This window comes from Hibiscus syriacus, unplaced genomic scaffold, assembly GCF_006381635.1.
Source record: "Hibiscus syriacus cultivar Baekdansim isolate YM2019G1 unplaced genomic scaffold, ASM638163v2 tig00116971_pilon, whole genome shotgun sequence".
Taxonomy (NCBI): Eukaryota; Viridiplantae; Streptophyta; class Magnoliopsida; order Malvales; family Malvaceae; genus Hibiscus; species Hibiscus syriacus.
In genome coordinates, this window is record NW_024063495.1 from 5,739,424 (window position 1) to 5,766,752 (window position 27,329).

Below are 27,329 nucleotides of genomic sequence, written 5' to 3' on the forward strand. Positions count from 1 at the left end.
TTGCTTCTGATTAACATCTGCACAATTATACGACTTCTATAAATATCAGAGTTCAAATCGTTTATAACCAATCAATAAAACATAAGCTGAAAGAAACACTTAACTGAACATTTTATATTCCATAGTATCGATACTCCCCATATAGTACCGATACTACTCTTCTATGATGTCGATACCCCTCTTCGGTACTAATACCATTTTTACATTCGATATCAACAATTTGATAATGGTATCGATAGTAGATACTTGGTATCGATACCCCTTCAACCAATACTGATACCACCTTTTAGGTATGATACTTCTTAAAGATTTCATCCGATTTTATCATATGGTATCGATATTGTTCCTTCAGTATCGATACCAAAGCTAAATTTCTACTCATTTTGCTTTGAAGTATCAGTACTAGATGAACAATACCAATACCCCATGCCCTAAAATTATTTATTTTAACCCGAAAAATCACTCATACTCAGCTAATTTCCTTATTTTACTCTTCTTTCAAGCTTTTAAACTCAACCACACTTATTCAAATCAACTATTTAACTCATCTTAACCTCCCATATCTAACTTGTACACTTGAATTCAATAATCATGCCAATAAATCAACATGCTCCAAATTCATTTCTAACACTTTGAATTACTTATTTCAACTTATGTCAAGTCAAATTCAACTTCAAAACCCATTTACTAACTCTTATTCACAATTTCACTTAAAAACCCTTTTTAAAAATCACCCATAACTTGTCCATCTTTTAGTTTAAATCACTTTAAGCTTGTATAACACCCATGCTTAAAACCAACCACCAAAAATTTGAAGAAACTAACCAATTTTCAGAACTTACCTTTGGAAATGAAGTTCACGGCAGAGGAAGAAGACATGCAAGGTTCTAGATTTTTTTTTTCTCTCATTCCACGTTGTTATATCCTATATAATGGAAAATAAAAATCTTCTTTATGAAATGACCATTATACCCTCCCATCTTTACAACTTTGCTAATCAATCCAACATCAAAATTCTCTAATTAAGTCCATGAACTTTTAACTTGTTTCGAAATTGAGCACAAAGTTTTCAAAATTTAACTTTTAGTCACCAACCCTGTTTTGAGATGTTACAATTCATCGCCCAACTATCTTCTCACTTTTATATTGGTCACTAAAGTTTATTTTTTTAATTTAATCACTTAACTTTCAAATTACTCATATTTTAATCACTCTAACTTATTTTATTAATATACGAGGGCTTTGTGATTTTTGAGTTTGGGTATAATTTTAAATTTATTTTTTCAATTTTAATTATATATTAATAAAATAATAATAAAAAATCATCTCACAAAAAATACTAATAAAATAAATTAGAGTGATTAAAACAGAACAATTTGAAAGTTGAGTAATTAAATAGAAGATTTCTAAACTTTAGTTACCAAATAGGAGTGAGAAGATAGTTGAGTGATGAATGATATAATTTATCCATAAAAAATGCCACATACAAAAATTCCATTAAGTTTTTAACGACAAAGTATCAAAATGAAACATAAACTAAATGTTAGATATGCTTTTTTAAAAAAAGTTAAGGTTCCAAAACGGAAAAAAGTAATAGTTTAGGTACTAAACATACAATTTACCCTATTTCTTAGTGGCAGTTGATAATAGTGATCATAATAAAAGTGAATCAAAAGTTCAATGACTGTTTGCAAGTTTTAAAAGTTCAATGACCAAATGCAAATACCCTAAAAGTGTGATGACTATTTGAGTAATTTAAATTTTTCATTTCATTTTATACTTAATACGTGTTTATATTTATATATGTGAAATGTCGTTACTTAATAAAAGAAAAATCTTTCTTTTTATTATTGCAATCGTATATGAATATATTACGCATATTGTATGAAAAGAAAGCTTGAAAAAGATGAAAACAAAAAACAAAAATTCAAACAAAAAAACCTGTGAATCAATTAGTCAAAACTCCGACATTCTTGAAGTTGAACTACCCCCCTCGTCTTCTATAAATACCCATTCCATTCTCTTCATTCAACATCAAATCAAATTCATCTTACACTCTATTCTTAAGTAGCTTTATACATGGAGTTCTTGGAGCTATCCCAAGATTTTCTCAGCTTAGCCATGGCGGCTTGTCTTCTTTATTTCTTCTTGAGATTGTTATTCTCTTGGTGGGTTCTTCCCATTCGAGCTTACCTTAGGATTAAGAAGAATGGGTTTGGAGGTCCAACTCCTAGTTTTCCACTGGGAAATATTACAGAGATGAAAAATAGTAAGAATGTTAACGATTCTTCACTTGGATTCTCAAGTATTTCCCATGATATACACTCATCGGCGTTTCCTTATTTTGCAAAGTGGCAAAAGACTCATGGTAAGTCTTTGCCTGGTTTCATATACTTGTAAGTTTCAAACCCTGAATTTGATGGTGACGAACTTTTTTGTTCTGTTTGGTTTGCAGGAAAAGTTTTCATCTACTGGTTGGGGACTGAACCATTTTTGTATATTGCTGAGCCGGAGTTCCTTAAGAAAATATCTTCGGGAGTTGTGGGGAAGAGCTGGGGAAAACCCTTGGTGTTTAAACTTGATAGGAAGCCTATGTTCAGAAGTGGATTATTGATGGTTGAAGGAGACGATTGGGTTCGTCATCGCCATGTTATCACTCCTGCATTCTCCCCATCTAACTTGAAGGTATCTCTTCTTTCCCACTTTCGTAAAATACTTTTTTTCCTTGATTTTACGGTGATTATAAGATAGTATTCGTTTAAAATATTTTTTAATTATTAACAAAGTATATTCTATATAAATGTTCAAACACGATTTTTAAGAATAATATTTAATTTTACTACTGAATCACGTCGTGTACGAAAATTATTCTAATTATACTACTGAATCACGTTGTGTACCATGCGTACGAAAATTGATTCTAATTTTGATAATGTAGCCTATGGCGAGTTTGATGGTGGAGCCGACCACGATGATGCTGAACAAGTGGGCAACCCTAGTAAGCTCGGGTCAACCCGAAATCGGTGTGGAAAGAGAAATCACAACCACGGCAGCGAAGATCATTGCGAGGACGAGCTTCGGTTTGAGCAGCCAAATGGGGAGTGAAGTGTATGAAAAATTGAGAGCCGCACAAATCACACTTTTCAACTCCAACCGCTACGTGGGTGTTCCTTTCAGCAAATGGGTTTGTCTCAAGAAAAACCTAGAAGCCAGAAAACTTTGTTAATATATAGCCATATACCACGACCACCAATTATGACCCCTGACCATGCTTGATTTTGAGATAGTGAGAATCAAGTATCAAAATTCATTTTTGAGTTAATAAGTGGTATTCAATTTATTGATCGACTAATCTAGATCGGATACTGCAAAGGCAAGGGCAATCCTCCTAATTCAGTTTGCTTCATTCACAAACACTCAAATTAGAATCATTGACTTTACTTATAGAATCTAGTGTCTTATCCCACTAGACTAACTGATTGTTGGTTATCAAAATTCACTTTTACAATCGGGAAAGTGGAAGGTTTCCATCGAACAGGGGAGTGCAGATATGAACCATGAATACTTTGAATTGACACCGGAGAAATCACCACATTGTGCACCAAAAAAAGGTAATTAGTTCTTCCTTTCTCGTTAACATGTCTTGATCATGGTACTTATTACGGGCGAACCATAAAGCCTAAACAGTGACTAGAATTTTTTTGTGCTTCTATGACGGACTAATGCTGGATAACCAATATAAAAAATTATATTTAGCCAATTTTAATTGGCATAATACCAAAATTAGTCCAAACATTTACTAAAATATCATTTATACCCTTATTCTTTCTTTTGGAACATTTTTGGCCCCTTAAAATTTCATTTTTATGATAAAAAATCTCATAACATTTGATCAAATAGTTACTTTTGCCATTGTTATTTTTTATTTACATTTTGGCTCTGAAAGTTTTCATTTTAAGATAAAAAAAAATTCATATTTTAAAATGTTAATAATTTGTTAAATAACAATTGCAATCTATATATAAGTCTTTTTACTTTAAAATAAATCGTTAAGAGTCAAAATACTTAAAAAGGAAGAATATGGATTATAGTGATTATTTGATGAAATATTAGTTTTTTTTTTGTTACACCATGCCATTTTAATTTATGGAGGAAGGTTTCTTCACGAAACTACCGCTTACCGATAACGATGGAAACTAGAAGTAGTGGCGGATGTACTAAGCCTCTATAAGGGTTAAGTGCATCCCCATTATTTTAGAAATGTGGTTAAATTTAACTTAATGTGTTAAGGAAAAAAGAAAAAATTACAATTTTTACATACCCATTATTTTTAAGAAAAAAAAATTAAAATTTTAGACCCCTATTATTAAATTTGTGGATTCGACACTGAGTAGAAGCAATTTATCTAATGAATTCTAATTGCATTGGACGGATAAAAGTGGAACACCCAAATTTAGAATAAGAAGAGAATAATTTTTTATTCCTCATATATAACGCAAATTTACTTTTCTTTTTCTACATTTATTTCCATTCATTTTTTTATTCCCTAAATCAAATTCTATTTATGCTGGGTTTATAACAAAAAAAATCACTATTTCAAAATAAAAAATGTATAAATGTATATTTATTAATAAATTTAATTATTTACAGTTAAATAATAATTTGAATTCATTCACTTAATATGCATAATGTCACGGGACTAGATTACTGCTAGCAAGCTCGTGCGGACTTAGACGTTTTCAAGGTCGAAAATCGACTAAGTAACCCAAACCTTCACTAATCAAGAAAGCTTAGAACGTTGCAAAAACAAAGGAAATGGTGAAAGATAATGAGATGGGTGCACAAAGAAAAATGAGAGAGTTTTGAGTGAATGCTAACTTGTATTCCTTAATCTGAAGTGTGTAAATGAAGTGGGGGTGAGCTTACTTTTATATTTGGAGCCCCCTACAATCAACAATCAAGATTAGATTACATCAAGGGTCAAGATGAGAGCCCTACTTTACCTACAAGCTAAAAATAAGGAATACTTGTGGGAATTATCTGTAAGATAATTTCAAATAATTATCATACCTTATCACACTCCAAGGTGGATGGGCTAGCTCTTCTAGGTCTTCTGGAAGGCCCAAAATGTGGTAAAGGTAGTCTCTGGCAGCTTTGAAAGAATTGGGCTCGATCATGGGCTGGTGGTCCATGAAATTCTCCCCTACTAGTTCTAGTGACGCCCTCGTTGCACGACTAAAGTGAAATTGGTCTATCATATCTCGAAATTGTCATAGGGCTTCAGAAGGTTCCTAACTTCCCGCACTCTCGGGAAGCCCCTTCCATTGAATAAAGTATTCATGCCTTGGTCGTTGTCCCACTCGATGAAAGACTCCCTCGGTGTGGATGACTTCTACTTCTTTCTCGTAAGAGACCTTTACACCAACTGGAACTCGGAGTGACTTGCCTCGATCTAGCTCCTCCTCATCTTGATGGTACGATTTCAACAAACTCACATGGAACACATGATGAGCTCGGATGGTCGAAGGTAACTCCAATCTATAGGCCATAGTGCCTACCCGCTTCACAATTTTAAACGGCCCCTCGTATCTTCGCACAATCTCTTTGTGGTATGGGTTGCACAAGATCCCACTTAATTTGGCAAGGACTAGATCGTCAACCTCAAAATTTATGTCACGACACTTTCGATCCACCCACTTTTTGGTTCACTTCTCGGCCTTGTGTAAACAAGCTCGGGCTAATTCATATTGTTCTTGTCACTCATTGGCAAATTGGTATACTGTTGGATTCGGCCCCTTGTGCCCGGTCACAACTTGGTGTGAGCGGCTGCTGCCCTGTAACAATCTCAAATGGAATTTGATTTTTCGTTTCACTCCTCAGCAAATTGTAAGAAACTGGGCTATATCCAACAATTTCGGTCAGTCACGTTGCGTGGCACTCACATAATGCCTCAAGTAGATCTTTACGACTGTATTCACTCTCTTTTTTACCCATCAGTCTATGGATAAACACTCGTCGAGAAGTTCAAGCTTGACCCCATCAATTTGAACAACTCTGTCCAGAACCTCCTAGTAAACCTTGTGTCCCTGGTCACTGATAATCGTCTTTGGGACACCCTAGTACTTCACCACGTACTTGAGAAATAGATGGGTTGCCTCCTCGGCTGGGCATACTTTGGATGCATGCTGGAATAACGTTCCATACTTGGAAAATCTATCAATCATGACCATGATGCTAGAAAATTCATCGGAAACAGGCAAGCCGATAAGGAAATCCATGGAAACACTTTCCCATGGTCTTTCGAGGATTGACAAATGTTGTAACAACTGGTCTCTTCTACTCTACCTTGTCTTGCTGGCACACAAGACAAGTCTTCACATATGCCTCAACATCATTGCCCATGTACGACCAATAATAGTGTTCCGCTATCAAGGCCAAAGTATAGTGAATCCCCAGATGTCCCTCCCACTTGGAATCATGACATTCATTCATGAGCTCCTTTCATAATCCTTCAAATTGTAGCACATAGAGGTGGTTCTCTTGAGCATACAACAAGCCTCCATTGAGCCAAAACTTTGGAGTCTTGCCCTCATTGGCAAACTCAATCAATGAAGTGGGCCATCGGATCATGGGACAACCCCTCCTTGATGCGTTCATGCATCTGTCCCGTCGGTAAACTTAAAAGCTCCATGTCATACCTTCAGCTTAAGACATCAGCCACAGAATTCACTTTCCTTGGTTTGTGCTACAAGGATAAATTAAACTTGGTAAGAAACTCTTGTCAACGAGCCTGCATTGATGATAACTTTTTCTGGGTTAAGAAGTAAATGTTGGCAACATTGTCGGTAAACACCATGAACTGGATCTAAGCAAATAATATCGATATGTACGTAAACAGTGTACAACTGCAATCATTTCTTTCTCATAGATTGTGTATCTCATCTCGATCTCATTGAGCTTCCGGGTTTCATAAGCAATCATATGCCCTTCTTGCATTAGAACCCCACCAATGACAACGTTGGATGCATCAATGAATACCTCAAATTGCTTGGTTGATCTGGCAACACCAAAACTGGCTCGTTTAACATAGCAAGCTTGATTTCGTCAAAGGCACTTTGACACTTCGGGCCCCAATCCCACGTCTTGTCTTTCTTCAATAATTTAGTCAATGGGGTGGTGATTTTTGAGTAACCCTTGACAAACCTCCGGAAATAGTTGGCCAACTGATAACTTCCTAAAAAGGCTACTTTTAAGGCTTTTTCACTTAAGTTATTGTTTGTTTAAAAGCTCATTTTAGGCATTTTAGGATCATGTAGTTGCATATAGTTGCATTTGTGGTGGTAGTGTTATTTTATTTCTTAATGGTACTGCTTGAGGGAAAGGTGCAGTTTGTTTGTGGTGTGCAGGGAAAAGCAAGAAAAAGGATTCTTTGGGAAGCAATGCCGCGGCATCACACGTTGCTAAAGCAAAATGAAATGCCTTGATATTTCTGGCGCATAAAAAGAAAAAAAAGATATTTCTGCACAAGGACAGCCGGCACTAGACAGCTGTCGCTGCACGTGAAGGACTGCTGTAACTGCCTGCCAGAGCCGCCAGAGGACAACTGCCACTTGGAGGATAAAATTCACGCTCAACATGTGATTCTAGGGGTATGAGGGGTATTTTGCACCCAACAATATCATCATTACCCCTAGATATTTTTTTATTATATATGACACCTCATGGGAGAGAAGAAGAGAGGATTCACGCACACGCATACTGTAGCAAAACTCAGATTTTTATTTTCTTTTTCCTTTCTTCTTCTTTGGAATGTTCCTCCATTGATAAAGCTCCAAGGAGTGACAAGCTAGGCTCCGAAATGAGCTAGCGAGCTAGGTGGTTCACGGTGGCCGAGAGGAGACCTCCGGTGGCACGTCGAAGGCTTCTTCTCAACTTCCCTTTTTGCTGCTATTTTATATTTATTTGTGGGTTGTTGGAACAAATATTTTCATGACTTTGTGTTTGGATATTTTGAACCCCACCATGAACTAACTTATTTGGTGGTGGTTGATTTAATGGTTGTTTGAACTTTATTTTTAATGGTATATTTAAGTTTATTTTGGTTCTTTATTTTCTTTGCTTATGAATGCTTCACCATCTAGGCTTGTAAGAGGCATGTAAATGTCCATTTCTTAGATGAAAGTTAGGTATTCGGAAGAATCCTATAATAAAAATACTTGTAAGTATTCGGAAGAAATGCAAGATAAGATCCTCATATGCAATGAGTTATAGTATTTTCAAGGGGCTTTGAACCGGCCTAGGAATATTATAACTTAATCCCTTAGATCTCGGAAGAGACTAGGATAGGATTTCAACGACTAAAAAGGGCGTCTTTATCAATAGGGTAGGCTGGCCAACATCGTTGAGTGAGAGCAGATGCCTTGGCATCCTATTCTGTTAGGTTCTTTTGAACACTTTAGGAAAGCTCTGTCGAGTAAGTAAAGACCAAGTAGCTTAAATATACTTGAGAAATAAGTTTAGCAAACTTAGATCAATCCCTACCATTCATTCTCTTGGAAGCTTGTCATGTGAGGATTATTTTCTTTACATTCTATTCTCTTTTTATTTACTGTTTTTACCATTTTTCATTGCCTTTACATTTCACCATACTCAAAATTAAACATCCATCATTGCCATTGCATTTCTATTTGCTACACCATCAGACCATCACTCCATATCCACCAGCATACACATTTACATTGCCGTGACATTTGTATATATCAAAACTAACTATACTTAGATAGAATAGTGCATTTCTTTGGTTAGACTTTTGTAATTTCACCCAATCCCTATGGAGACGATACTCACTCATCATTATATTACTTGAGCGATTGTGTATATTTGCACATTATTTGCGTATAATTTATAGTACTCACAACACGCGAACACCAACCCTAAGAATGACCTTAGCTACATCACCTTGGTTGGCATATCCTATTCATCAATGGATCAAATTTTGTCCCTATTCATCCAAATCTTGCCACCTCCAACAATGTGGCCAAGGAAATAAACCTCTTTTTTGGCAAATGAGCATTTCTCTTCTTTAACAAAGAGTTTATTCTATCGTAAAACTAGGAACACTTGCCTCAAGTGTTCAATATGCTCCTCTAACATCTTGCTATAGATAACGATGTAGTTGAGGTAAACTACAATGACTCGATCCGAAAATGGTTGTAAAACCTTGTTCATCAGGGTACAGAAAGTGGTAGAAGCATTCATGAGGCCAAAGGGCATCACAAAGTACTCATAGGAACCATACCTAGTCACACAAGCTGTCTTCAGTTCATCTCCCTCGGCTATCCTGACTTGGTAATAGCCTGATCGTAAATACAACTTGGTGAATCACCTTGCATCACCAAACTGATTAAACAAGTCCACAATGAGAGTAATTGGGTACTTGTTCTTTACAGTGAACTTATTCAAAGCTCGGTAATCGATGCACATCCGTAAATAACCATTATGCTTCTTTTAAAACAACACTGGTGTACCATAGGGGGACTTGGATGGTCGGATGTATCCATCATCAAGGAGATCCTTCAACTATTTTCATATCTCCTCTAACTTGGGCGGAGCCATTCGTAAGGGGCTCGGGCAGCTGGTTCCGTATTTGCACAAGCTAAATATTGTAATCTACCTCACTCTTTGGAGGCAACTAAGTAGACATCACATCTTTGAATTCTGCCAAAACATGACTCACCACGTCGGTAACTTCCTTGGTTGTGACTTGCTCATCACACACCAAGACAACCAAGAAGGTCGACTCTTCCTTGCGCATTGCCTTCGAGAATTGAATTATAGCCAAAACTTTAGCCCCCACTCCATATGACCATTTTACTGAAGACAGTGCATACAGGAAATCCTATATGGGATTAATACGGGATTTTGTAAATATTACGAATATTTATATTGATTATTTGTAATATAATTTATTATGGGATGATGAATTATCTTTTAGGATCAGATTTATTATTTTATTAGGAAATAAGGTTGGGTTAAAACAATATTTTTAGTTATTATTTTATTAGGAATTAGAGTTAAGACATGTTTAGTTTATTATTATTTTATTCCTTAGTTATTTAGGACCTTTAGAACTCAGCCCCTATATAAAGGAGGCTTCATTCAACTTTGTAATTCTTTGATTAATAATACAACGAGAGTTCATTTTTGTAAGTGTTGATTGGCTTGTGCCTTCGAAGCTTCTTCTCCTTGAGTCCTTTCAAGTTCTTGTGAAGGAGATTAATCTTCACACTCCAATTTGCCTTTTCATTGCAACTAGGAGGGTTGGTTAGAGCCATATTATCGTGTTTTCCTTTTCATTGCGACTAGGATGACTCGATAGGATATTATCCAATAATTTTCCACATATCCATCCATGTCATCAATCATCTTTACAGTTCACTTTCATAAGGGAGATATTTTGATTTCTTGATTATTTTACTTTATTTTCAATTCCTTTATCTTTTGTTTATCTTGTTTTAATATTGTTTCTTACCTTGTTTTCATCACCTAAAAGAAACCCTAAAGAACCCTAGCTATTGCCGCCACATTCCCTATTCATTCCTTATTGTTCTTCATCGAGTCTAGAGCTTTCTAGATTTGATTCTTCAACAAGAGCAATGTTCATTAACCCGCCACTGCTTCCCTATCACTCTGGAAGGTCGATTCACTAGAATAATGCACTGCTGCTTTGGGTCCATGATGCACAAACAATCGATAAAAGGAATAGGGAAAGCATTGATCCGGTCCAAGAAACTCAACTCAAGCACAAAGTTGAAGTCATCAAGAGGAATCACCTTGATGGCTTCCCTGCCAAACCAACCTCCAACGGTTAACTTAATTTCCTTTGCATCCCCCGTAATCGAAACTTCTTTGGTGTTCACAGTTTTGATGGAACCACTTGTCTTCTCCAAATAAAGACCAAGTTTCTCGAAAACTTGTTCTGACATGAACAACTCTGAGTCACCTGTGTCCACTAGTGCACTCAATTTCTGGCCAGCAATGTTGATGTCAATGAACATCAACCCCTTCTTTTTCAACCCTTCTTGACCTCCATGGTGCTAAGGATGGAGCCAAGCTTAAGAGTCTTACTCTCCTCTCCATCTTTCTCCTTGATGGCCGAGAGTTTATTCTTTTGTGAATAGTCCCTTGCCAAATGCCCTTGCAGTTGTAATATTGGATAATTTGCTTGTCTTTCTTATCCAAGTGCTTACCATTAGAAGGATTTCCAATACAACTCGAATCTTTGTCAAACTTGGACGCCTTGTCCCTATCATCATTGTTGTCTCTGAACTTTGGCTTTGGTTTGGAGTCCACATTCTTGACACCAAGCTCAATTATTGACTCGGCCATTATCAAGGGAATCTAGAGCTCCTTGAGACCTCATCACCTTAGCTCATTCTTCGTCCATGGCTTCAACTCATCCATGAAGGTGAAGAAACTATCCTCCTCACTCAAACTTATGACTTGGAGACTTAGTTCGACAAATTTTCAAACATGCTCCCTTAATGACCCTTCCTTCTTGAGACGCCTCAACTTAGACCACGCCTATTCTTTAACATACTCCAGGTAGAAATTTTCCTTGAACTCAGCTTGGAACTCTGCCCAAGTCTCAATGGTAGCATTCTCACGCTCCACATTGTTCCACCTAGTCACCACCACATAATGGCAACTTCCGACAAGTAAACGCTAGCGATGCTTATTTTATTGGAATCCTCAGTGATGCTCATGGCTGTAAAGTATTGATCTAAACCCTAAAAAAATTCTCAACATCCTGGGCAGACCTTGTCTCTTTGAACTTGTTTGGCTTAGGAATGTCGCCCAAGGCTTTTGGTGCAACGGCAGCTACGCTATTCCCGAACGCAGCTTTGCACACTAGTAACTCATTCTTGAGCAACTCAACCTCTCTTTTCAGCCCTTCCACATCATAGTCAGAACCCTTACTCTTGAGTTCCTCAACTTCATTCCTTAAAGCCACCACCATGGTTTCCAATAAATCATCTCGATCAAACGTCTTTTCATCCAACTCATTGAGTGTCACCTGAATCTCCTTCTTGATACTCTCCAAGGACTCCAACTTATCGAGATCCAATGATCCCAGCCTTTCAAGGTCTACGAACTCCAGCATGTCCAACACTCCCTTGGTTTCCTTAATGGAGACCTCGAGCCTAGTAACCTTATCTTGAATAGACATGAGAACATCTTTTGATGGTGCTCTCTTTTTTCCAACATTGCGACTTGCATTCCCATTGGAACCTGTCGCCTCGCCTTGTTGTGGTGTCATCTCGAACCAACAAAAATCATCAAAAACAAGCTCTGATACCACTTGTCACAGAGCTAGACTGCTGCTAGCAAGTTTGTGCGGACTTAAACGTTTTCAAGGTCAAAAATCGACTAAGTAACCTAAACCTTCACTAAGCAACCCAAACCTTCACTAAGCAAGAAAGCTTAGAATGTTGCGAAAACAAAAAAAAAATGGTGAAAGATAATGAGATGGGTGCACAAAGAAAATAGAGAGAGTTTTGAGTGAATGCTAACTTGTATTCCTCAATCTGAAGTGTGTAAATGAGATGGGGGTGAACCTCCTTTTATAGTTGGAGCCCCCTACAATCAACGGTTAAGATTAGATTATATCAACAGTCAAGATGAGAGCCCTAATTTATCTACAAGCTAAAAACAAGGGATAATTGTGGGAATTATCTCGAAGATAATTTCAAATAATTAAATTCCCTAAGATAATTTCAAATAATTAAATTCCCTAAGATAATTTCAAATAATTATTATGTCTTATCATACTCCAAGGTAGTCTTGAACGAATTGGGCTCGTTCATGGGCTGACGATCCGTGACAATAAGTATTAGTCATGCCATGTTAACCAGAACCATAAAGCGTCTTTTTATATCGATCAACTATTGTTGGAAGACCCATATAATTTTTTGTACTTGTGGAGTTCAAAACTTTTAGAATTTGTCAACCATCCCTCATGTTCTCATCAATGACATTTAAACTGAAGAAAATCTCAGACTTGTTAAATTAATCACATGACCTATGTTGTCACCATAAATTTTCAAGATTTCTTTGATTTGCGAAGGCTCGTAAGTCTTTGCCTTTCCGAAAATGAGGCAATATTCTGCAAAGAGAAAGTGGAATATCATGGGAGCATACCTATTAATTTTAACTCCTTGTAAATCACCAGAAGAAACTGCCCCTATGTAAAAAAGAGAACAATCCTTCACTACAAATTAGAAATAAATAGAGACTCAAAGGTTCCCTTATTAGAGACCTCATTGAGGCACCAAACTTTCGCTTATCACGCCATTGATGATCACTGAATAAGTCATTGAGTAGATACAACGCCTCAAAAAGTCAATCTCAGTAGGTGAAAAACCCAACTTCGACATAGTTATCCAAATAAAATTTTATTTGACTCTATTATATGTCTTACTCATGTCGAGTTTTAAACCAAAGTAACCCATTCGACCATCTCTCTTCTTCACGAAAAAATGCTACAATTCATAGGTTGTGATAATGTTATTCGTAATTAATCTTCCCAGAAGGAATGCATTTTGTGCATCAATCGTCGAAGCAGTGGATGTAAAAAGATTCTAGAAATAATTCTGGGCTAAGTTTTCCATTCCCATTTCATTACCAATTCGACCTCCATCATTAGATTCAATAGAGACTATTCTATTTCGACGGTTTACACAAGAGACAAACTGGTGGAAAAAAATCGTATTATTGTTCCCATTTTCCAACCAATTCGCACATGCCCTTTTCTCCTAATATAATTCGAATTTACCCTCTTACAAATTTAACTTTAGCCTTGTGCCAACAATCTCTCCCGATACCTCATATGTTGGGGTTAACACAAATAAATCCACTAATTTCTTCTGAAGCTTTAAAGTTGTCAATCGAGTGGTAAGACATGCTCTTAAACCTCTTTTTCGGTCCATGACTAATGTAACTCAATTTGTCTGGTACCATACCCTTAGCGACATTCCATAATTGTTTAACCACCTTTTCACAAGATCCCCTATAATCATAATGCTTCAAATTTGAAATTCCATCCTTGTATGGCATTAGACGTAGACACAATGTTTAAATACAACGGACCATGATCCAAGAAAGCATGCAAAATATGATGTAAATAGTAATAGGAGAAAAGTTGCATCCATGAGGTGCTTACTAAATCATTATCTAAACGCCCCTTATGTTATTATCAGTTATTTTACCTCTCTCCCACGTGTATCAATGCCATTGTATCTTTGTCTAACAAACTATAGTCCTTAATCATGTATCTGGAGGCATTCATTTGTCTTTCATTGCGGATTAACCCTTCTTCCTTCTTAAAAAAATGTTCTCATTAAAATCACCTATCACCAATCACGTGACATTTGAAATATCATTCAGTCATCGTCGAAGATCTCAAGATTTAGTTCTTTTATTCTCTTCAAGTGCACTACAGAAATGAATTCATCGTCACGTAAAATCATAGAGTAATAAGGACATCAATATGAGAACTCAAAACATAACTCAAAGAAACATCACACGTTAACTTCCAAGCCAAGCACAAACCACCATTAGGACCTTATGGCTCAACTTCAATTCCATGTAAAAAGCCATAAATTTTTCAAACCTTTTCCATACGTGAATTCTGTAGTTTTGTCTCTAGGAAAAAAACTACAAATATGTTAGCATCTCTCAGCATGTGTTAGAGAAGACGAATTATCCTAGGCATCCTCAATCCCTAGACGTTCCAACATATGAGTTTCATTGTGTTTGACTGACCTGTAATTTTAGACTTGTCGATTGACTGAGGTTTTCAACAATATTATCAACAACATAACTCAAAACTAATGGGACTTCTTTGCCTCTTCGCCCCTCCTAATTAGCCAAAGGGTTATATTCTTAGACCATTAGCACATCCGACCCCTTTTGAACAATAGATTCATTTGTAATATGTAACCCCCACAGACCGATAAGGGTAGCCCGATCCGATCCGGGTAGTCACATTAGGGCCACTGGAGCGACCCACTGTAAAAATAGCGGAAAATTTAAAACTTTTTATCAGAACAAGTAAACTTATAAAATCAGTTTTCGCTATTTAAAAATAAAACAGATTTCCAAACACGTATATAAATCAAAATACAATTACATGCCCCCTAATCACATGTACCATACTCTGCAACAACGCCGGACGAACTCCCTTACTGAAGTCGATAGATGCACTGGTACAATTCTTTTAACCTGAAAAGGTGAGTAATAGAGTGAGCTTTGGAAAGCTCAGTAATACAGAACTACCAGATGATGCTGATGAACGTGCAGATACAGATAAATATTTATTTCCTTATTGTTTCCGAACATTTACATATTTTTATGCTGAGCAGGGATCCTACTGATATTTCAGGTGGTAACGGACAATGAGCTTTCAGTTCAGAGAAATATTTCGGATGACTGAGTTCAGGAGATCAGAATAGGTTATCTAGTGTGTTCCCGCAAAACCTGTGAAAAGATACATATCTTTTCTTTTAAAACAGTGGCAATTCAAAACATATTTTTATTCAAAAACCATATTAATCCATCCAACCAAACACACAATAATGTGTAGGTTCCCCATAACCATACACCACCAACACACCAAGTAAGGCCCTGAGCACAAAGCAGAGGAGCCTGCAGAAACGGTAACGATAACTTCCTCCAACAACACCCTCCCATAAAACATTTATCAAAAACCATAGTAATCCCTCCAACCGAACACACCTTAATGTGTAGGTTTCCCAGAACCATACACCCACCAACACACCATAATGTGTAGGTTCCCCAGAACCATACACCCACCAACACACCAAGTAAGGCCCCGAGCATAAAGCCGAGGAACCTGCATATATAGTAACCTCCAACAATACCCCCAAATAAAACATGTTCCGTCAGTAAACGGATATATCAAAAATCAAAACATAATTCAAGTATCAGATCAGAATCCATGTCAGATATCATATCAGAATCCATGTCAAGTATCAGATCAGAATTCAAATCGAAAATCAGATAAAATATTCATGTAATTAGGGAACACACCAGAGTTTATAGGTATTATTTAGAGGTATTGTATCAGGCAGAGAAACACAGTTATTCAGTATGTGGATAGAATGTTGGAATTTAGAATCACTATTGGAAGAGTTCATTTAGCATTCAAGTCTATTCCAGTTACTTCGGGATTTTCCAGAGTAATTCCGGACGTTTCTGAATTCCAGATACATATTGTACTCCCGTTCAGTTCAGTTTGGTCTTCGTGGTTGATTTGTCTAACAAATATTCAATTCTTAGTACCGAATGCAATCTAGAGTTTAGTTGAGCTGAATACTTCCAAAATTATCATTGAGCTAAACTTGAGTAGACGAACATGCATTCAAGTAATATCTATATCATTCAGGTACTGACATATTATTAAGGTTGATCGACTCACTTAAGTTATGTTCCATAACTTTTAAAGGTAGTCCAACACCTATGCTTATTTGGATTCCTTAATTAATCCAAGACATTTACTTATTATAGGCCATAAGGGTATTTTGGTAATTTTGGTATTCAGTTTTGTTCCATTCATTTCAGAGCTCGAGGATATCCAATCATTCTTGAGCTTGGTGGTATTCTTGGGTCATTTCTATTACAGGGGTATTTTGGTCATTGTACAAATTCAGTGTACTTTAATCATTTCATTCTGTCTGATCTTACTATTAAATTCAATCTTATCATTTATTTCAGTCATTTCGAACAATTTTGACAACAGAACAAACCCCGACAAATTGTTCTTCAGGTATTTACTCATAACTCGGATATTTCCGGGTCAAGTGCCTTCTCAGATTTTACAAACGGAATATCAGGAATTTTCCTGTACTAAGTCAGGATCTTAACAATTAAATCCGTACTTAATCGAGTTAAGTACGAATCCCCTAAGTATTTTCTCATTCAAAGTCAACTTAGACTATTCTACCTCTTAAGGGCATTTCCGTAATTTCTTAACCAGATAATTTCGATATTAGCTCTTAACGAAAATAGTATAATTTAGAGATCCTATGATTAATTGCTTTCTTGAACACTCTCTGATCTTGAAACGGTTCTCTTAACATACTTCTAGTATCCTTCACAAACTCTCGTAAGATTAAAACCGGTTATCCATAATTTCCAAATAAAACTAACATTTCTATGCACATCAATATTTTTATCAGATCAATATGTCTGTAAAATCCTTTTATCTAACTTCCATATTCAAATCTTATCTTTTTATAACATAAGGGTATTTTTGTAATTTTACCCTATCGGGGTGTTCTCATAATTTCTCATCCAAGTACCTTTAACATTTAACCTTTGATGAAATAAATTATAAGTTGCATATACAGGGCTGATTTCTTTATCACTAATCACAAACTTGTAATTTAATCTAACAATTCCTCAATCTCTTATATTTGTCATTCGATCCGTAATCAGTTACATAATTTCTACCACATCATATCGAGTGTATAAATTATTCAACTCCACAAAAGTGACCAACATTATCTTGTTCATGCATTTATCAACATCAACATGTTCCATAAAGCATAAAGAGGTGGTAAAGTATTACCTCGATTTCTGTGCAATACTGATTGACCATAAAAATTCCATTCGAACGCCTTTGATCTTCAATTCAACTTCCAATAATTCCTCAGATACATATCAACATAAATTATATCAGAAACGGAGCTTAATTACGATAAACTGATCAAATCGGGTGATAAATCAGTGAATGACGGCTTACCGGGTTCGAATTTGGCGAAACGGACTTCGGATTCGGATTCAGGACGTCGAAAGCATAAAATATGACTTTTCAGAAATTTGGAATTTTCGGTCAAAATCGAAGTCAACAGGTTTGACCGGCAATTTCGAGGCCTTCGGGTTCGAATTTTGAAAAACGGACAGCGGAATCGAATTTGGAACGTCGAAAAATGTCAGGATAGGTATACTCGGTCGAAGTCAAAGGTCGTTTAATGCCCGGTCAAAGCCGGTCAAAGTTTTGGTCAACAGTGGTCAACATCGGTCAACAGTCAACGGGTCAACGGTCAACGGGTCGAGTCGGGTTATGACCGGTCAAACCGGTCAAAATAGTTCCAAAACCGGTCAAACCGGTCACTTTTTCCTTCCCCACGCGCAGTGGCGGCGCGTGGGGGCGTGTGAACAGTGATAAAATCCTGGAAAAATTTCTAAAAATTATTTTGAGCGATTTCGAGATACTTACAAAGCTCGATTCACAATTTTGAACGGCGGAGAGCTCGATTTCAACAAATCAGAAACTTTGACCGCTTCACCTCCTCACGCGTCGCCGTCGACGGAGACCAAGGATGACACCGGCAAACTCGGAACGATGCAACGAACACGATGGTGCGGGAGGTGTCGTAAACGGATGACCCGATCGTCGTGAATCGATGAAAAACCAACTAAAACCGAGTTATTACCGACGATACTTCCGACTGAAATTCACGACGAACGGCGATGATTCATGACGAAAGGTTTGAGGGGTTTTGTTCCTCGATTGACAACGAACACGATGGTGGTTTCGGCTCGTCGTTTGGAGGTCGGACGGCGAGTAGATCGGAGTTGGAAGTTGGGTCAACGGAAGAGAAAAACTGGAAAAATACATTCTGCAGCACGGGAAGGGGGTTATAAATTCTCTCATAAAGGAAAATGGCTAAATTATGAGTTTAGTCACTGAACTTCCTGTACTTCTTAAAATGGTATGCCAACTTTACGATTTTATAATTTAATCCCCAATTTCTTCCAAAAATACCAATTAAATTCACCACTTTAAAATTTCTTAATTTTAGCCCCTAAATTGGAGTGTTACATAATATCTTACTTAGTCGAAGACTAAGTTTTCCTCCCCATAACCGAACCAGCCAAGAGCGTCCACAATTATCTCCCCATTATGAACATGACTTGATCCATCGTTTATAGTGTCATTACGCAGCCATAGGCTAGTAGCAACTCGTATTTTTCTTGGTGGCCCTCATATTGAAACATCCCACTGCAAAACGAGATCTTTTTTTCTATAGGACACACATTGGGCAATAACTCTCACTTTGTCCAAGTTTTTTTTTTTGCACGGCAGAAGAATTTTTTTTATTAAATAAATCCTTAGTCAAGAGTCTCGTTAAAAACCTCCCTAAACTTAAGTGGAGGAAAAGAGCACGCTTGAGTAGGAGAAAAATACAACTCCAAACGATAGAAACGAAACAAAACACAATACATACGAAGATGCCCCTTCAATATCTGAAGCCCCTTACCAAAGGTAAGGTTGGGAGCAGTGCAACGTTATAACACCCAACAGACTTAGTGCAACAACATCACCTTCAACCGACACTTTAAAGACTTAACACAAACATCATCTCTAGAAACCAGAACAGACAAAATCGGGCTGAAACAAGAAAAGCTAACATCATCTAAAAGAAGAACAGGGAACGACTGCATGCTTCGACAATTACGCTCCAGACTATACCTAGAAATAGATTGGTTAACGACCTAACCGACAAAGAGAAAGCCAACAAAACAAGCAGAGCAGCTAACGAAAACTCCAACACCGTAGAGGCCGTCCAAATCAACAGCAACCAAACTTCCAACAAAATAACCCAAAAGCAATCGGTTCTGCGCACCCCATCAAGCGCAAAGCAATGCGTCTTTCTATTACGATTACAAGGCATGAACCAACCATTGCACTACTTGATCATCCAAACAAGTTACAAATTTCAGGAAGAACAATTAGAAATACTCTTCGGGAAACACGTCAATGACCAACAAAACCAAGCAAAGCAAAAAGGGTAAACAACTCCCTCAAACAAGCCAATATACAACTAGCAAAAGACAATATGGAATGGCCATAACAACCAGCACAATCAAACTCTAAACTCCTACAAAAACAAACAACAAAACAAAAACTTTGATCCCTTCTCAAAACGCCTAACAAACCTATAGAAAATAATCAAACATAACATTACTAACTGCCGCCAGAACCTAACATGAATCAGTGCACCTTTAATTCATTACTAACAAAGCTACTTCCTTCACCACTTCCTGCTTCTCACCGGAAAATTGGATACCAAGCCTTTCACCCAACTCCAAAGTTTTCTCAGCTTCTTTAAATGCAGCCAACCATCTACCTTTTAAATCTGAATCAGATAATGACCTTCATGATAACTCTGAGGAGTCTAAATCATCTATCTTCAATTTGAGCTTCTTAAGTGCTTGATCCCTTTTTCTTCTGCTTGGAACAAATAAAACTTGATTTTGTATTTTCAGAAGAGATCCATACTTTTTCGATTTTTTGTTTTTTCTCAAGTGCTCAATTTTTGGAAAAGAATTGACCAAATCATCAGTCACAAAATCTCCCCGACCCTTAAAGTCCTTGAGAGTCCTCCGCAAATGATTGTGGTCTACATTAGTTGCTGGAGAATCAGAATCGCTACCCATATGGAAACCATCATCTCCATTATTCAAAGCACTACTCTCGACATTCTTGCCAGCATCTCGATTGATATCAACGTGCTCCTCAAGTGAAGCAATAACCTTCCCTGTTGAACCTTCAACTCCATTAACATCAACTCTAAAAAGCCCATCATTCTGAGAATGATCATGAACCGCCAAAATATTACCTCCACCACTCAATTCTGATTCATTCAGATGGCATGATTTCTCGTGTAATTGAGTGTCATCATTTCTAATGAATTCGTTCCCAAAGCAACACGCAATTAATTCAGCAACCCTCACCTCTTCAGTTCTCTCAAACTTAGCCGAAGACGCACCAGAGTTATCCTCTTCCGTTGAACTCATATGGAAAGCCTCCTTATGATCATTCGAACCTCTCTTCAATTTTTGTTTGATACCCCATTGAGTCGTAGTTCCAACATCATCTGGAATGCCGATCTCCAAAACTCGAACCAAGTGAATATTGTTTCCAATTTCTATCTCCACTGTTTCATCGATCCTCTTATATAGGTTTGTAGTAATCAAAATTGTTACGTTCTCACAATCTATGGAATGGTTTGTATTCTCACCTAAAGATTCAAAATTTCCCCATAAATCCGCCACCCTTTTAAGTGTAATATGATTCCAACAATGTAATAGAACACCCGAGATCTTAATCCAGGTCGCCCTCTCTAAATTAACCAACGATTCTGACCATAACTCAACCTTCGAGAAGATTTCTTTGAGATATGACCAGTTCAAGTCTTCTAACATCAAGAACAATTCATCATCTTCAAAGCTTAATAGAAATAATTTTCCTACGTTGAACTTTGATGCTCTCCAATCCCCATTTCTGCAAGCGAAAACTAATCTCTCTCATGCTACAAACCGTTGACATCCTGTCCACCAGACATTTTTTCAATTTCAACAAGACCTCCTTCTCTACAAAGCCTTTAATACGCTTCATTGAACTCACCTCATTTCTGATCAATCTTCCCCCTTCTTTATTTTTAGCCTGAAAATTTCCAAATTGATCCTTCTCTTGATTCAAATTCCTTAGAGAGGCCTCCTTAGATGTTTCTGCTTGAGAGCAACCTCCCCATGGCCTTATCACCCTATCAGCATCTTTACTACCTCCCATTCTTGATGATTCTCTAGACTTTTCAAACTGAACCGACAATTTGCAATCATTGAGAACAAAACCATTCAGCTTCTCCAAACAACGTTCTGCCTCTACCTTGCTACCAAACCTATCAAAACCAAAACGCTTACCTTTTCTGCTTAACTTATTTGCAATGAACGCACCCACAACATTCCCATACCTAGCAAATAAAAATCGTAGACCCTTCCAATGAAATGCCTTAGGAATATTTTCCACAAACAAAGAAACTACCTGAGTTGCTGTTGAACCGATCATCTTCTTAGTTAAATGGAAAAAAAGCGAAACATGTACATTCTAATTCAGTTTCAAATAAAATGAAGTGAAAATATATGTAATAGAGGCCAACTTTGTCCAAGTTTATCGCAAAGAAAGTTGAACAATTTCAACTTCTCGTATTGGAACACTACACAGGCAAAAAAAACATTCGACATAACTAACTTTTTCCCCCTTTCAGTGGCTTTCGAACATCAATGCTCACTCAAATCTTGATGCTTCCTCTATAACCCGACGTAACTGCAGTGGCATCATATTCAACAAAATACCCCAACTACTTTGTGACTTGCTCAGATATAAATCGCACTAGCAAGTCACTGACGAGAACCCAAAAATCCTCACTATTAAGTGGCACCAACATTATATTGTCCCTCTTTTTTAATCGATGCAGAACCAACATATGCCAATTGAAACACATTTAATCTATCATTTTTAACATATGCAGAACCAACACATTGGATATTTATATCCACCTCATGATACTAACGGAACAAATATCTACTTTCACCTAATTCAGTAATAGAGATACCTTACATATAATGTCAAAAATGTGTTGAAGTTGTCTGTATTGTTTGAAAATTCATCATACTAAATGTAGAAATCTTCTAACAAAACAATTTTCGAAAAAGATCTGTGACGAATTGCCAGATTGATCGACGATGAGAGCTTCCTCCTCCTCCACTCCTAGATATTGAGGCCCTCCAAATCTTGTTCCATATCACCCATGAATACCAAACTAGAATCGATTGACTCAAGAAACACAAAACACTAGTAAAACTAGAAAACTGATATCAAACTCAAAGGCGTGCCATAAACGGCAAAGAACAACGTGCCAAAATGCATAGAGAAACCTTAACATTGAGGGTTAATTTAACTTATATCCTAAATTATCTAAATATCATATAAAAATAAAAGATAAATATAATCTTAAAATACGTAATTAGGAGTCTTAGACTGAATTTAATTATAAATAATAAATAAAATATTAAAATAATCATAATTGTTTAAAATTTTCATATTTAATCCGTATGAAATTTTCTAATTATATTGTCTCCGCTAAAACAAGTATATCTTGAGCTTTTCAATTGAGGCATTTTAAGATGTAGTAGAAAGATAACTAAGAGATGATCATATTGTAAGAAGACATATCGAAACAGAAATATTTGAATCTCATTCGAAAATAGATGTTCCAACTTTAAAAAATAACTTTCCAAAATAATTAACTTTACCCTTCCTATGCATGTATCATGATATGTTAGATATATTAGGTATAGAATATAACTAAAGCGGAGACCAACGCACCAGCATGACTAAATGCGGATCAGTTGATGCTTTCCTAATAAAATTTTTGTAAATGAAAAATTAATTAATCGAATGAATCAATCGTTCATCCCTCAGAAGTATTTGCTTTCGTCTCTCTACATGTTCCCTAAGAGAAACGATGCCTCCTTTGTGAAGTTTGAATAAAAGACAAAGAAATCTACATTTTTGTGCCTTGTATTACAAGTGTACCAAAACATCAGTGATTGGTGAATTCTTCATTTCCCTAAAACGACACATTGTTTTCAATTATGAACATCCATATGTTTTATCCTTCAAACAAGCATTTACATCCAACTATGATCACAACAGAAGCAATTAGCTACTTACTTTATCTGCCTTGAAAGCATAAGATTTTGGGAGCATTCTTGACTTCCAAATAAAACTAAAGACGTTTATATTATTATATTATGCACATTATCTATCCCCTTTTTCTTGCATTATAAGCAGAACTAATGGACCTTGTCTTATAAACTGCCTTCTTCAACCTCCTCCTCATTCTTTTGACAATCTCCCCTGAATTTCTGTCAACATTTGAAGAAAGATTATGAAGAAAAGGATTAGTGCAAGACTGAGGACGTTTCTTCGATGTATTACTATGAGAATTTTACATTTGTTGTTGTTGTTTCACAGCATCTCGTGCTACCTCTTAACTGAACTTATTTATTGTTGTTTTGCAGCGTCCCATGCCAGCTCTGCATTCATCCCGAATAGCATCGATGTACGTGAAGAATATGCCAATGCGTTACGGACCGAGTCGTACAATGAATTTTGGACACGCGTGCTTGCATTGTCCCATTTAGATTTCTCCACGTCTATCAGCCCGATCGATTCCACCACTGCGGCTCGACTTCCCTCTTATCGGCTCTTCGCTGAGCATCTTTTGGATCCGGACCAAGCCTCGGTCACTCGGATCCTTACTTTGACCCAAACCCAACCTAAAACCCGTACTCTTTTATCCGACTATTTTTCCCAAACCGCCGATGCTTCTCTCGTATGTGGCCTCTTACTAAAAGATATCGATAGTACACGTGTCAGGTACCGTTCTTTTAGGGCCTCGTTTCAGACCCTTGAGATCGCTCCATTCTCGGACGGGAATCAATTGTCGGGTATCCTGACCCGTTTAATTGAATTCACCAATTCTCCTAACCCATTTAAATCAACATCTCCCTCTTCGAGTAAAGTTCCGTTAATTCAAGCAGGTTGTTGTGAATTGCTTAAACGGCTCGAGTCTAGCCGCGACAAGGCTCGATCTAAGCTCCAGATAGTAACCGGTTTAGAGCACGGGTCGGGCATATTTCTAGTGGCATTAACAGCTTCATTAACTATAATAGTTGCATCGCATGCTCTAGCATTGCTTGTGGCTGCGCCGGGTCTTATAGCAGTTTCGCTTGAGCTGGCTTCGGCCAGAAGACTTGGAAGGGAGTCGGCTCAGCTCGACGCAGCGGCTAAGGGGACTTATATATTGAATAGAGACCTGGATACCATAAGTCGACTCGTGGCTCGGCTGAACGATGAGCTTGAGGACATTTGTGCTATGGTGAAGCTCTGGCTTGCGGGTCGAGAAGATCGGCTTCAACCCGGCGGAGAAGTGGCGCGCCAGCTGAAGAAGAATGATGCTAACTTTACCCAACAACTTGATGAATTAGAGGAGCATTTGTATTTGTGTTTCATGACCATAAATCGGGCCAGAAACCTTGTTGTTAGAGAAATTCTGAATCCGGGTCCACTTTCGATCCGGAAATCTGCTCCGATCTGATCTTTAACATGAATCATATAAATAAATTAACCCATCATGCTTGGGATTAACCTAAATCATTAAGCTCAATTTAATTAATTCATGTATGGTATTTAAAAAATAATTGCGTTAATTAGAATATATATATGGCCAATGGAATTTTGGTACCATAGGGTTCTTTATCATTTATGAAGTTTATTAATAATTTTGGATAAAAAACCAAACCCCCACCTACTTGATAGCTTCAACATGTGGCGATCTGGGATTGTAGGACTCATCCATCCCATTTTTGGGTCATTTCCTAAAAAAAACTATCCAATTGGTTGAAACCACTCCCCATTTGAACAATTTTGTTTTTTAAGTTTAGATTTGATGAATCCGATATCAACTTGATCATTTGAATTGATTTATTTGATTTGAAATGAAGTATGAATTAAAATGTGATGATTCATATTAAATTTGAAATCTGAAACAATACGAGTTAAATAAAATACAACATCCACATTAGTTATAAAATATTTATACAAATTCAAAGTTTTATGACAATTTAATTTAAACTAAAATAATACAAAATCCATAGAATTTGCAGACCAAGTATATTGTTGTTATAATTAAGATTTGATAATTATATATTTTCATCCTTATAGATGTACAAAAAAGACCCTAGTAACTATTTACACAAGAAAATTGCATAAAAGAAATCTACTAAAACATAGCTTTTATACTTCATCAACGCACAAAAAGAAGACAGTTGAATTCTATACAGATTGAACTTTTAATTTAAGTGAATTCCTTCTTAATCATCTGGGATTCAATCGAAAAAAATTTGGATCACGCAACTCTAACAGTTCGCTAACCCAACGAAAGGACCTAGAAGTGATGAAACCGTAGTTGATCATATAAACTCTTTTGAGTGGCGGAAATGTTGCACGCTGTCTCGAAAGCAAGTCATTTGTATCCAATAGAATCATGTCGGGGTATCCAAATGACTTGGTGGCAGAGAGAAATGGAGTAATAGAAGATTTAGAAAGTTTTCGTGAATGGGTTTAGTAGGGGAAACTCCAATGAAACAGTTGAAAAATCTTCAGGAGAAGCTGAAGAGGAGCATTGTATTGGTAATATTACTGCAAAACGAGACCACTATAACTAAATTCGATATGATTGATATTTATAGGCTAGGAAATCTAATATGAACCGATCACGAACACAAACCGAACTGATTCAGAGTAAACTCTAATAGATAGAAGCACCAAAACGCCATATTAGCCAAAGCAAGCACTCTCCCAACGTAAACTCTGTTCCCAGATATTACATGCTCATTGTCCTCCTTTGAAAACTCGGATCTCATCCAGTCCACCAGCGTGAAAATCCTCCTGGAATTGTAAAACACCGGAACAAAAACCCGAATCGGAATCGAAAGCCTGTTTGAAAACGCTACCCCTTCCATGAAAACTTGACTAGTCAAAAGAAAAACATGCGGCGCCGCTGCTTTCGTCCCTTGGGTATCGCTTTCCAGAATCCCGTGAATGATGTAAGCCATGGGAAGATAAAGCCCGATGATGGCGCCGGCCGTCAGGTACAAGGGAAGAATCTTGTTTCGTAGGTCGAAAATCACGGAATCTTTTGGAGGCACGTTCCGTGGGAAGGCAACTTTGAGAAGAAAGTACATGTAGACGATGGAGAAAACCACAAAGGCCAAGTCCTCGCGGCTAACCTTGCCGCTTGCGGCGAGGATGATCATAACAGCTAGACAATTGAGTTGCCGGAGGGTGAGAAATCCGGTCTTGACTGGATTTGCAGGTTTGGGTGATTTTTCATGGCCTTGAATTCCTTCATTTGGTAGGCTAATATCATTGCGTGTTGGACCAACCCCTCCTGACATTTCTTTTTTCTCAGTTGTTATGAATAACAGTAACACAGCCGAATTGGGAGTTTGTTTATTTTCTCTCTTCTTTTCTTCTTTCTCTAGAAAAGAAGGCAAGTGAGAAATTTTCCAGGAAAAGTAGCAATCGGAGAGTAATAGAGAAACTTCAAGGGAAAGTAGCCGTGGAGAGTAATATAATGTAAGGGGAGAGGAGAGGATAGGAATTGGCAATGGAAGGTTGAGTTGGTGAATGAGGACAAGTGGCAGCCGTGGAGGATTGGCTTGGAAATGGAAACATTAACATTTAGAAGGTTAGGTTTAATAGTAAAATGAGTGTAAATTATATTCCTTAGATATTAATTTTTTGTTAAAAAAGTACACGAGGTTATTATACATTAAAAAAATAATGTGAAACTCAAATTATTTTTTATTCAATGTGATCATCAAATTTA

General features: G+C 37.0%; 3 protein-coding genes across 3 annotated transcripts; 2 read left to right on the forward strand and 1 right to left on the reverse strand.

The window, feature by feature from the left end:
* The first annotated feature begins 2,079 nt into the window (after window positions 1–2,079).
* LOC120191689 (cytochrome P450 714C2-like) lies at window positions 2,080–3,226 on the forward strand. The gene is made up of 3 exons (XM_039194602.1): window positions 2,080–2,368; window positions 2,456–2,685; window positions 2,939–3,226. The coding sequence occupies exons 1-3, from the start codon at window positions 2,080–2,082 to the stop codon at window positions 3,224–3,226; spliced, it is 807 nt and encodes a 268-aa protein (XP_039050533.1).
* Window positions 3,227–23,873: 20,647 nt separating this feature from the next.
* Window positions 23,874–25,065, forward strand: LOC120191859 (UPF0496 protein At3g49070-like). Its single transcript, XM_039194747.1, has one exon. It carries the CDS (start codon window positions 23,874–23,876, stop codon window positions 25,032–25,034), a length of 1,161 nt encoding a protein of 386 aa, XP_039050678.1. The 3' UTR covers window positions 25,035–25,065.
* A 1,131-nt stretch (window positions 25,066–26,196) lies between these two features.
* LOC120191775 lies at window positions 26,197–26,944 on the reverse strand. The gene has a single exon (XM_039194695.1). It carries the CDS (start codon window positions 26,893–26,895, stop codon window positions 26,212–26,214), a length of 684 nt encoding a protein of 227 aa, XP_039050626.1. The 5' UTR covers window positions 26,896–26,944; the 3' UTR covers window positions 26,197–26,211.
* Between the last annotated feature and the right edge of the window lie 385 nt (window positions 26,945–27,329).